The 12,870-nt window shown below is 37.5% G+C and overlaps 2 protein-coding genes across 6 annotated transcripts in view; one reads left to right on the top strand and one right to left on the bottom strand.

Annotated features, from left to right (window-relative positions):
* The window catches only part of LOC5564723 (poly(U)-binding-splicing factor half pint), a 33,982-nt gene extending 23,209 nt beyond the window's left edge, over positions 1 to 10,773 (bottom strand). Inside the window, exons 1-2 of one of the 4 annotated variants that reach the window (XM_001649028.2) lie at positions 10,624 to 10,773; positions 4,521 to 4,773 (exon numbers count right to left, since the gene is read on the bottom strand). In XM_001649028.2, the coding sequence (XP_001649078.2) occupies positions 4,521 to 4,773; positions 10,624 to 10,644 (274 nt within the window). In that variant the 5' untranslated portion in view covers positions 10,645 to 10,773. Of the gene's footprint in view, positions 1 to 3,984; positions 4,494 to 4,520; positions 4,774 to 10,623 lie in introns of those variants that run through there. The other 3 variants (XM_021851898.1, XM_021851901.1, XM_021851899.1) reach the window with 3 other exon arrangements.
* A 291-nt stretch (positions 10,774 to 11,064) lies between these two features.
* The window catches only part of LOC5564719 (lysine-specific demethylase 8), a 31,804-nt gene continuing 29,998 nt past the window's right edge, over positions 11,065 to 12,870 (top strand). The window contains exons 1-3 of one of the 2 annotated variants that reach the window (XM_021852113.1): positions 11,065 to 11,427; positions 11,493 to 11,658; positions 11,733 to 11,847. In XM_021852113.1, the coding sequence (XP_021707805.1) occupies positions 11,146 to 11,427; positions 11,493 to 11,658; positions 11,733 to 11,847 (563 nt within the window). In that variant the 5' untranslated portion in view covers positions 11,065 to 11,145. The remainder of the gene's footprint in view (positions 11,428 to 11,492; positions 11,659 to 11,732; positions 11,848 to 12,870) is intronic. The other variant, XM_001649030.2, reaches the window with a different exon arrangement.

Below are 12,870 nucleotides of genomic sequence, written 5' to 3'. Positions count from 1 at the left end.
ATTTCGCGGTGTACCGTTTCGCGGTTTGGACCGAGATGTTTTATCTATCCTAACAGTGCAATTTGAAGGATTGCCTGTGTTCAAAAGAAGGGTAAATCACCGATGAAAATATTATTAGTGATAATGCCAACAATTTTCAGTGCAACTCGTAGGAAAAACCACACCGCGAAATGGTATAGATCGCAAAACGGCATACCGCGAAATGGTACTAACCGCAAGACGGTAAACCGCAAAATGATATCAACCGCGAAATGATTGACCGCGGAATGGTTTACCGCGAAATGTCGGACAACCATTAAAATTTATAAGCAGACATAGGTACAGTTTATTATAATGAACGTTTACCGTATTGCTTTTTACCCTCGGAAATTGCTAAAACCATTTTGTATTTAGATTGCACTATTTCTGAGCATTGTAAAGAATCCTCAAGAAGGTTCTGTCTTAGTAGAGCCGTAACACCATGAGAAAAAGATAACAGAAACATAAAGTATCGTTGAACAAAAAGTACTCTACTGGTTGGCTGACAAAAAAGTCGTTTTAAAATCGTAATTTAAAAAATTCAATAGTTTCAAACAATAGCTTTAAAGGATAAGAACGTCTTGACCCACCTATCACTGAATTATTGTTTGGTACTCTTTATAAAATTGGGTCTTTTCTTACAAAACGAGTCATGGGAGTAAAATTCTTAACAAATTGGATCCTTGAAGGTGTCTGGGTCTGAATTTCGGCTAATTCCAGGATCCTTTTGTAAAAGAAATTTCCTTCCCTGGCCAAGCATCATTGTGCTTATTAAACTGAGGCAAAACAACTTTATATTTTCTTAAGAAATAATTATGATTTGTCTACATAACGATTATTGTTGAAATTTGTAAATTTTACTTACTAATGGTTTTAGAGAAGAATGTTATTGTTACCTATTTTTCCAACGTTTTATCTAAATTCCTGAGTACTTCCCGGTTATTTCTAATTCCCGGGGTTTTCCTGCATTTCCCGGATTTCTCGAATGGATGGACACCATGGTATATCCGATTGAGGTATCATTGCGAAAAGTGTCGAGAATGAATTTCAGCTTCTAAAGGGACCATTATTAGCAATGAAACTCTATTTACATAGTACAGTCAACTTTCGTTCGTTGCACTAAACCGGTGGCCCTCCTAGTGAAAGACTTTCACTAATCGGGCTGAGATTTCAGCTGTCAAAATCTCAAATACAATAGAAATTCAGGGCTACCAACATTGATAAATCGAGCTTGATGTCAAAAAGTGACGTTTGTCTTCGTTTTAAGTAGGCCCACCTAACGGGAGCCCAATTAAAACGAAGCCCACCATAGTGCAACGAACGAAATTCGACTGTATATGTAAATCTCGATGACTCTCTCAAATCACGTAAGTAATTTTCATACGGTTATGGAAGAAATATTAAGACGAAACACAGCCTGTCCTAATCCCTTTTTTACATTTTGCGCCGTAATTAGCGCTTAAATTTGCATACAATTAGCTCGCGTTTAATAAATCCGATAATTAAACGTTCTAAAAATGAAAACCGAGTAACGAACTTTGGGACAAGTGTGTCATCCTGGCTTTCTATAAAAATAATAAAACCAAGCATAATTTTTCAAATCGGCATATCTAACACTCGGAAGGATTCTAGAAAGATGCATCCACTTTGAAATGTTTTGCATTTTTTCTATTGCTGTGTCAACTATAAGTTAACTAACAACTAATAACTAATCACTATTAAACAATTCCAATTTGTTTTTAATTAGATTGAAAAACTGGTAAAATTATTGAATAAACCCTTTTTGCTTTGTATCCCAATTTCATCCCAAATTCGCTTCTCCAAAGAGTTTTCAAGAAATTTTTAACATTTTTCCTTGGAAATGTCTACGCAATATTCATTTAAGTTCATCCAGAAATTTAGCCGGGAGTCTTTATTTTTCTTGAGTCAAGATTCTTGACACTTTGATTTCCAAATCACACTATAGTTGTCTTTATAATAACAAATATATTTCTTGCTGTTTGCATTTGAAAAGCTAACCCAGCCTGAAATTTCATTATCATTAGATCACGAAAATAGTGATTTTGGTAACAATTTTTTCTGAACAAAGTGACTTTTAGTGTTACAACACACATGACTTCTTATAAAAATTATATAATTTGCGACAAGATTTGTAACGCTGCTGAAGATGCCTAATAAATATTGATTGTGAACATGAGCATGGTGGCCACATGCACTCAAAATAATCCAAACGTCATTATTACGTGAAAACATACGTGATTTTATTTCCAACACTTTTCACGTAGCACCTACGTGAATCATTGGTAGCACAGAATGAACGCATGAACTATTGAACTCCGTTTGTTCCACCAACGTTACACGTAAGAGCTACCTGGATTTTCAAGCTACGGGAAAATCGAAGCGTTTCAATATGTCCTACATTGTTTTCCATTTAAATTTATTGAAATGGATGCCCACCTTATTTTCAATAAACTTCAGAAGTAAACTACCATCAGTGTACCAGTATCCGCTCATGCCCCTATTTCCGCTCACTAGTGTAAAAATTGATTTTTCGTGTCAAAAGTCAACATTTTTCGAACGGATATATTCTAGCAATATTAACAACTTTCATATGAAGTCGTCTGACATTATTTTCATTTGATAAAATAATTCTTTATATTGAAAACATAAGACCTCGTGAGCGGTTATTGGGCCACTAGGAATTTGTGTGTGTTCCAATAACCGCTCATGCGAAAAATTGAACAAAATTTTAAAGAAATGTTGATTTTAGTATACAGCCTTCTTTATTGCATTAGTAGATATGGTTTGACCACAGAAAATATCAGGATAAATAACGAAATTTGAAATTATGCATTTTTCTAGTAAGTTCGTCACGAAATCTGTTCACCGTGAGCGGAAATAGGAACACTTACATGCAGTAACAAATGCAATTAAATATTTTTTTATAAAAATTTATCAAATTCTTTTTATTATGCCACTGATTACCTATACTTGGAGCTACACTGTGACATAAAAATAGTATTGATCGACACAATAGTTATTTATTAATAAACATTTGGACACATGACTTCCCTTAAATGAGCGGAATCTGGTGCACTGATGGTATTTCTCAATTTGAAAAATGTAACCAAACATTAGAGATGGAGGTATTTATTTTATTCACTCTAAAAATTTCGAATAAAAAATCCAGCGAGATATCCAGTGTTGCTCCCAAATTTTCTGTTCGGTTCTGCTGTAGCCTTTACATGCTATACTTTAAATTTAATGAGGTATAAAATATGAATCAATACAGGATTCTTCGGTATTCAACGCATTATTACCTTCAAATCAATCTTGAATAAGGTTTAAAGTTCAGCAGCTCCTTAAGTTTTTCGAAAGTCTAGCGGACACCATCTCAGCATTCGAGCTCAACACTGTAGGGTAGATGTACCAATAGTGGAGGTACTAAGCACGATTGAACTTCATTTGACTGCCTTTATTCAAGAAGCGCAATTGATGTACATGTTGATGTTGTAACGGGAAGTAACGACCATTGACTTAATGAGAAAAATGATTTCATCGTAGTAATCCACGGCATGTCAGTGAAAAATAATTCCACCACTATTGGTACACTGTTCCTTTAGTTGCGGTATATTTTTAATTTGTGTTCCTATAGTTGCGGTATCCGTTGTTTTCTTATGGGATCCTCCACTATAGGAACACTTTACCGCAACTATTGGTACAAGCAAGAACAGTTTTAGCAATTTTAGTGATATTTCATCAGTTTCAAAGCAATTTGAACGCTCTTTTCAACTATTCCGTGTATCAGTGAACCAATGGTTATCGGACTTTCGTTATCTTAGGATAATTGTATGTAACTGCAATGAAAGTAACTCATAAGCGGCACTCATCCTTCACCGTTGCAAAACGTCATCGGAAATAAATGGAATGTATGTAAGAGATAAAAAGAAGATTAGAGAAAGTCACCTCTGTCATCGAGCGTTCGCGTAGGACACTTTCATTATCAATTGATACTTTCTCACTCATACAGCTTGCAGTGGCGGAAGTAGTTGTAGTGGTAGAGGAGAAATATACGTTTCTGTGTCGGAGTCTGCAAAATCTGAGCAAGAAGAGCAGAAAACCGCCAATAATTAGTGAGAAACTAACTAAACGAAAAACTGTGTAGTAAATAAGGGACCGAGAAGAAAAAAAATGTAAAAGCTGTGGATGGTAATAAGAAAGGGTATGAATATCTAAACAATTCGGCTCGCTCATTTACTATATGTTGATCCTATAAAACAAACAAGAGCAAACGGTACAATAAACGGATCAACCATACGTCATTAGAAATGTCAATGGTTACAAGCGAAATAATCTGACTACCGGTAGAACCTTGTGCAGAGACACTCGACAAAATTTCTAAATCTATTAATGCTATCACAATACTACTTCCATTTATGTTAGTGCCCTGCACAGAGATTTCTTCCAATAAATCCGGACACAGTGTCAATTACTGTACTTACCACGGTCCCGGTCACGATCACGGCGGTCGCGACGTTCTCTGTCTCGGCTGCGATCGCGACTCTCACGATCACGGTCTCGCTCGCGGTCACGATCACGTCCACGGCTCTCGCGATCTTTGTCCCGTTTTGATGAACTGGAAGACTTCGACGGGGAAGGTTCTTCCGAGCCATCCTTTCTGTACTCGTCGCGTACCGGGGAGGATTCGTTGATACCGCTGCTACCACCACTGTTGGCGTAATCGTTGTTGCCACCCTAAAAAAATATGTGCAATTATTATTTAGAGTGCTGCTAGCGTCATAGGGCCGATTTCTTCACTTTCGCTTAAGCTATAAACCACGTTTACTCTCATGATTAAACTAGGTTTAAGGATAATACATTTTCGAGCTGTTTAGTAGAATCATCTACTTATAGGTTTAAGGCTTGAGCGAAGGTGAAGAAATCGGTCCTTAGTGTCTCAAAAATAGGAACTTTAGAGAGCACATGCTTGAAAAAAGAGAGATCAAGTAAGGGCCAAAAAGAGATAACTCATAAATAAAAAAAAAACACATTAGGTCAATCAGGAACCAGGGATTACTAAAAGAGTTCCTATTTAGGTTTTTATTTAAAATTACTCAAGAATCCAATCAGACGATTCTCAGAGGGCGCTTCCAAGATTTTCTTTGGGGATCCGTGGCTTAGAAATCCATTCTTGAATGAATCTTTCGCAAATTCCTTTGGTATTCCTTCTAAATTTTCGTTTAGAAAAAAAAATCAACCGAGTGTTTTTAGGGATATCTTCAGAAATTACTTCAGATCCATGTGAAAATTATTGTCGATGTTTCTAGAAAAGTTATCAGATCTCCAGGAATATATTCAATGATTCTTTCAGGGAATGGATCATTGAAGGTAGATTTTTCGGCATTCACCGCATCAGAGCGAAGGCACCACCGTATATGGGATTTAACATTGTGATATTATCTCATTATCTAACCAGGAACCAGAGGAACTTCTCAAGGCAATGAATTCATGGTGTTTAATAATTTTCTCCGAAAATTCATCCGGTGATCCTTCCTTCGATTCTTCTAGGAGGTTCTTTGTGATTTTTATTCAGGACTTCTTCAAGAATTGAAGTTGAAATAAGTTCTCCGACAATATTTCCAGGAATTACTCCAGCAATTCTTTAAAGAATTTCCGCTTTGTTTAGCATTTCTCTAACCCTTCAATCAGGAAGTTCTTTGAAGATGCTTTCACTTTCTTCAAAGATTACCTTTCCAGAGTCTTCCAGAAAATTCCCAAGTTCTGTAAAAATATTTCCGAGACTTTCCTCAAAGATTACCTTTCCAGATTTTTCCAGAAAGTTAGCAAGGAAGTTCTCAAAAAAAATATTTACGAGTTCTTCCAGAGGCGTCGCGTGGTCTAATTATCAACCTGTGCACTTTAAATTTAGTGTCATATTATTTTTGCATTATTGGATTCAAACCATTTTTTTAAAGTTAATAAAAATGTGTAACCACTGGCTACTAACCTTCGTTTTAAAATATAATTGTCTTCCGATCTCTCAGTTGATTCAAAATATTTAAGATTTTATGTGCTAATCGGGTTGTTTAGTTTGATTTATCAACTCATCCAACACTTTCTCAATTTTAATGATTAGTCATCATTATGAGCAAATTGTAAAATTTAATATTATAATTATGTGGGTCATCGATGACGATTTATAAAACACTATATTCTAGCTAATATTGCAATACTACAATCATAGCTTACATATCTTCACATATAATTAATTCAATATCGGTAGCATCGTGTAGTGCACACCTTTTGAAAAATGCTCGCTTTTAAAATACACCCCTCTTGAGTTTATTTTCTGTTTTTCATCTAACTGATCATTGCAAGTGTGAAAAGCGAGATTTTTAACCAGTTTAGTTAGAAAAAAAAGGGGCGCGAGTGCCAAACGAGAAGAAACTTCCTTATAGGAAGTTCCTACCGTCAGCCGCCGGAAAAATCCACCTGACTTTACACCACAAGTTTGGTGATGCTGAAGGCACCAAGGTCAAAAGAGAGCAAGCAAAATAAATCTCTCCAGTAGACTGATTTCTCTTTTATCTCTCCCATTCGCACGCTAGCACCGATCGAATTGGTAATGTAGCAAAACTGTGCACCGGCCAGAGTTGACGCTTTTGCAACTTACACACTCGCATTTGTAGCTCAAAAAGCTTTCTACCACATAGGGGTCATGCACAAAAAAATTCGTCACGCTCCAAGGGGGGAGGGGGTCGAGCCAAGCGTGACAAGCCTTACAAAATTTTCGGAGGACTCATACAAAAAGTGTGACGAAGGGGGGGGGGGGGGGTCGAAAAAGTCGAAATTTAGCGTGACATAATTTGTGTACCATCCCATATACAGAATTGCGTGTTCGATACAAGGCAGCGCGTTTCCCGATGAGAGTGCACGCGTTGGTCTTCATCGTCACAGCAGCGAAGTGTAGCGTGGAACAAAATGTTGCGTAGCATGTAGCATGCTGAGCGCGTAGAGAAAATGTGGTCACAAATCGCGCATCGCATCAAACAGCTTTTGTATTTAATTTGCATAGCAAAAATTTACCAACAGATATTTCGTCAGATGAAAATTGCGTTACAAGCTATTAATAATAGAGATAACGAAATGGGCTAAATTTAATATTATTAAGAGAATTATTGAATTGTACTTCAAAAGTAGTACATATTGTAGGTGGCTAGGATGAACAAGTTGCCACCTGTGCAGTGCACATGTTGCACATGCGGACGCGACGCCTCTGAGTTCTTCAAAACAATTTTTTATAAATAATTGGGTCCTAAAATTTGTAATGAAATCTTGTTTTTATTTAATAACACGAAAAAGCATGTTACTGTAATTACTTTAGCAATTTTTCCCGCTCAAATAATGGCTATATCATGTTTAAACATTAATTTAAAAATTTGGTCCATAAATGAACCTTGACACTTTTGATCATGTTTGACGTTCGCTTAGTCGACAAAAACACCACAGGGGTTTTAGTTCGACCACTGGGGTTGTTCCTATCTGACATTTCGTAAGGGACACGGAAAACAAAATACACCCAAAATTTGAGTTTAAGCCAAAGGATGTGACAAAATCTAATAAAAATGTTTTTGGGCTTAAACCAACGGAAAACATTAGAAAATTGAGTAAACATGTGTTTTTGGCCTAAACTTAAGCGTTTGGCACTAAAATTGGGACAGGGCTTTAGGACCCAATTGCAGGAAAAATCCAGAAAAAAAAAGTATTCAGAAGATATGACTACAGGGGGCCTTCCTTAGCCGAGTGGTTAGAGTCCGCGGCTACAAAGCATTATTTAGATAAATTGCTAGAACACTCATTGGAAAAATTACCAAACGATACTTCAGCTCCAAGTAAAAGCTTCACGATTTACTTGAAAATTGACCTAAGATCTCCTAGAGGAATTCTTGTAGGAATCTTTTGGAGTAATGCGTAATTCGATATTATTCCATCAATTTATGCATTTCTCCAAATGATTCCTACAAGAATTCCTCTAGGAGATCTTTGATCAATTTTCATGTAAATCGTGAAGCTTTTACTTGGAGCTGAAATAAGGATAATCTTGAGGTTATCTTGGGGAGTTTCTAAAGGATATCGTGAGAGATTACCACAGAGATTTTTTACAGCAATACCCGTAGAAACTACTGGAAGTAGGCATCAGCGTCACAGGGCTGCATATGACGTTGAAATTTTTCCACTTCGCGAGTCTCTCTCAGCGTCGAACTATTCAAAGGTTATTTTTTGTAATCAGAAAATCACATAAATGGAAAGGTATGGAAATTTTAACGATAATGTACAAAAGTCTCTGTCGACACTTACAGTGACGAAGTGGTCATATTTTGTTAAATCAATTCATTTAAGTAACATTTTCACCGTTGTCATGATAAAAATACGTTTCATAATATATTGTACATCTATATAAATGAAAATGGGGTGATGTTTATATGTCACGAATAAGCTTAAGAATGAATCAACGGATTGACGTAAGTTTTCCATTGTTGCACTCGACAAGGGTTGCGACGTGTTCGTTCGAGGTAAAAGTTCGGAAAAGTCTCCGGAATAATTAGGAAGTCGGGAGAAGACTATTTTGACATTTTGTATGAAGTTACACAACAGCCTACTTGATGGCAAGACAAAGTTTGACGGGTGCTTTAGTTAAAAATAAAAGCATGAAACGAGCTCACCAAATTGATCATCCATCCTTGATTGAGCAACTGTAAGCTATCTGCATCAGCATGCTTATTTCACAAAAGCAAAATATTACTCTGGCGACGCGAAAACCTGAACTCGATTCCATACAAAACGCGTGGAAACTAGAACGAGAATCTATCAAGCCCTCATCCCTATCGGCTGTCCGGCTTTCCAGACTCGCGTTCATGAAAATTTGAGGTCCAGCTTCGATGCATCTTCACCTTCTGCTTGGGCATTAACGAAGCACTGTCCAAGCAGACCACTTGCAAAAAACTGACTTAATTCCGCTATAAGCACTTTTTTCAAAACCTGCTCCAGCCGAATATAATAATTTACGGAGACGGGACAGATCACTTTTCAACACATCCGTTCCCGCGCGCTGCCTACTGTGAACTTTCTCAAAAACTTTGTTATAAACGTTTGTGGATTTTCTCGGAAGAAATTTTACAAGAAACTGTGGTGGAAACAAAATCAAAGCAATCCCTGAGCAAATTACTGGAAATAGTAGCGTTGGAATGCTCAAGGATTTATAGGAGAAAATCCTCTAAGCATCGATAAGCACGGGAAGAATTTCTTGGGAAATTGGGGGAGATTCCTGCCTATAGGAGTCCCGATGAAATCTCTGAGGACATCACTAGGATAATTGCCGAAATTTTCCTCGAGAAGTCTGAGACGAAGTTTATGAAGAACCTGTTGAATAATATCTAAAGCTTTCTCTGGTGCTCGTAGAATTTTGCATCAGGATTCATTTTAAGCAATAATGAAAAAGGATATCATTTCAGTCAAAATATAACCCTTCCATTAAAAACAGATTTTCTAGAGACTAGCATTGACATAGAGACCAAGTTTCTAAAAATAAACCTTCTACCAGCCCTGGCGTTGAAATCACGGAACGAATTCCCGAAAATTTTCTTCAAATAATCTATGGAGGAATTCTTGAAGAACCAGAGGAGGAGTCGTGTAGGAATCTCTGGAACTTTTTGGATTTACATTAGGGTATTGTTTCACGAATACTTCAATAAATACCATCGATTACACATGATTGAGAGACCATAGCTGTGTTCAATGACTTTGATCGAACTTGCTCGGGGTTGGTTGTACTAGCTCGTATTTTTTGTCAACAAATAACTGTCAAAGCTACTTCGAGCAACTCCAAGCTACTTTCTCAATGAACGCTCTTTTTCGGTCACCTTCGGTTTGTTATGAAAAACTGTCACTCTCCGCACTAATTTACCGGAATTCCACGAGAAAAAAAAATTCGTGCACTTAACAATCCGTATCGCTTCGGAATTTTGCTTTTTTTTCTCAATGTTTACGTTTTGAACGTCAAAAACACGAGCTACTGCGAGCTGGTTGAACTAGCTCGGACTCTAGCTTCCAACCTGTTTCGAGCGACTCGGAGTTGGTTGGACTCGGCTCAATGAACACAAACCCGAGCGACTCGAAGTAGGTTGGAGTGGCTCAATGAACACCAAAAGCTGACTCGCAAGTGGTTGCAACCAAGTTCGAGCAGCTCGTTGAACACAGCTCATAACACTCCACTAATCACTTAAGATAGACTTTTTAGAGACTTGCATTAAAATAGAGGCTAAGGCTCTAAAAAGAGACATCTATGCTTATGAGCTGAAAATGTAACAAAACGCATCTCACGCAATATTAGAATCTGAAGTAAACAAACGGTGCTCCCTGCTTGGAAATTGCGCCGGTCGCGAACGGTACATGGGGAACAAGAACAACAAGAAGACGAAGGAACCGAGCAGCATTCAACATCCGCCATGATTGATTTCGGGGAAGGTGCTCCGCAATATACCAAACTTAAATTTCACTATTTCCGCTAAGAAAACACTTTCCCAGTTTCTAAAACACGATACTTACCATTACTGCTGCTCCGTTCATAATCCTACACCAGAATTGTTCACTTTAGCGCAGTTTTTAACGCTTTCCAGACTCTTTTTATACCGAGCACAAAAATGTTACCGCTGTGGCGAAAATTTTCCTCTTGAAAGATGACAGCTGCGTTTTCGAATGCGTCGCGCAGCTGTCAACAGAGAACAGTGCTGCCAGGTAAATTAAGAAATTGGTTAGAAAGTATAATGACTATTTCGACCTTTCGAGATTTTGGCGAGAGTGCCAAACTTTTTTGTAAGGGCAAGAACTCAACTGGAATGGAAATATATATTTTTTATATTAATTGTACTCAGTGTTTCTTTCCGATTTTCCTATTATAAATCTCTAAATTAGCATAATCGGAAATGTTTGCCCGGCACATGAACAATTTTCTAACCTTCTTTGGCACCCCTAGCGAAGCATTCGAATTCGAGGCAATTTCATTATCCAGTACGTTCCAAAAATCAGCTGTTCTGCGTCAACGCCAGTGATAACGACATAAACATAAACATGAGTGTTGTTGCAAAGCTGCTACGGTTTCTGCCTAATTCCCAGTTTTTCAGTGAAAATAAATCCGTTCAAATAAAACAACTTTATTACGATGTAGTGATCAATGTACTGAAACCATTGCACAATGGATGCGCTGATAAGATTGACCCAATTTGTGCCAAACAAAGTCTCGTTCGGATTGGCGTTGTTTACGATCTTTTGTACGCTTGTTTACATACCGGCGAATGGCATGCCGTTCCCGTCGAAGAAAGGGAGGTATTCACCATCGTTTGCTATCTTCGGGTATGCTTAAGACTTTATTCAACAAAAAATACCAAAATAATTATTCATAAATTAATATTTTCCAGATAATTTATATGCTCATTTGCTCGAACGAATCGACAGAAACATTAGAAAACGCCATTTATATAGCTGATATCGGTATTATGCTGGGACGAAACGTTAACGTATTTGTCGATGGAAACGAATGCGATTTATTAACTAGTGTTGCATCAGTTCTTTCAAAATCTAAAGGTAAGCTGGTACCTATAAATGTGACTTGTCCCTTATTTATTTATTTATTTTATAATGTTGAAAATACTTTTAAGCAGACAAACGAAATGACGAGCCACCCCTTAAAAAATTGAAAATCGATGACAATTGTTCTACGACAGACACTCATGATATTCCAGTTATGTTTCGTCCATCAATGCAGTACTTCGGGTGAGTTTTCAACCCTCTTATTCTCCTAACCCTGCCTTTAGACCGAGTACCATTTGAAATTTTATTTTGTATTTTTTCATTGTTCGTAAATGATGAAGAGCTTAAAGAAAAATAATGATTACAAATAAAAATTGACAAATAATTTGATTTAATTTAACAGATTTTACCTATGTTTTTTACATGGTTGCAGAGCTTTATTTAGACTATTTCTTTTTTTTTCTAATCTTTATTAACGAGATTTTTAGCCCTGGGCTAGTTCATATTGGGACCCACGTCTTTACTTGATTTCCGAAGGAGAACGACACCATAACCTTTTACGTCATATGTGACTATCTCGGGGATGGGATTCGATCTTTATAGGTTCTCGGCGTGAGAGGCGTGTGTTCTAACAACTACACTAGGACCGACTCCGATTTTAACTGAAACTGAATTAGATGAATACTATGCAATAGTGACAAAAATATGATTCCATACTCATAAGATTAATCCAGATGGGGCCCAGATAGCCGTAGCGGTAAACGCGCAGCTATTCAGCAAGACCAAGCTGAGGGTCGTGGGTTCGAGTCCCACCGGTCGAGGATCTTTTCGGGTTGGAAATTTTCTCGACTTCCCAGGGCATAGAGTATCTTCGTACCTGCCACACGATATACGCATGCAAAAATGGTCATTGGCATAGTAAGCTCTCAGTCAATAACTGTGGAAGTGCTCATAAGAACACTAAGCTGAGAAGCAGGCTCTGTCCCAGTGGGGACGTAACGCCAGAAAGAAGAAGAAGATTAATCCAATAGTCAACTAACTGTATCAGTAGTAAAATCACAGACAAACAGACGTAACACATAGAAGACATTTCTTAAAAATCCATCGCCCAGCCCCCACTATCATCATCTGGTGAGCATGTTGCACGAAAGACTGTTTTATGCAACAAGACCTGCAGATGGCGGTAGTGTGAAATGTCAAACAAGAATAAAAACGATGCGCGCGCCACTGGTTGCATGGGCGTAAATAGCCATCAGACTTGAGGGG

Source organism: Aedes aegypti, chromosome 3 (genome assembly GCF_002204515.2).
Source record: "Aedes aegypti strain LVP_AGWG chromosome 3, AaegL5.0 Primary Assembly, whole genome shotgun sequence".
Classification (NCBI taxonomy): domain Eukaryota; kingdom Metazoa; phylum Arthropoda; class Insecta; order Diptera; family Culicidae; genus Aedes; species Aedes aegypti.
Note: the sequence above shows the minus strand (reverse complement) of the source record. Positions and strands in the feature narration are given on the sequence as shown.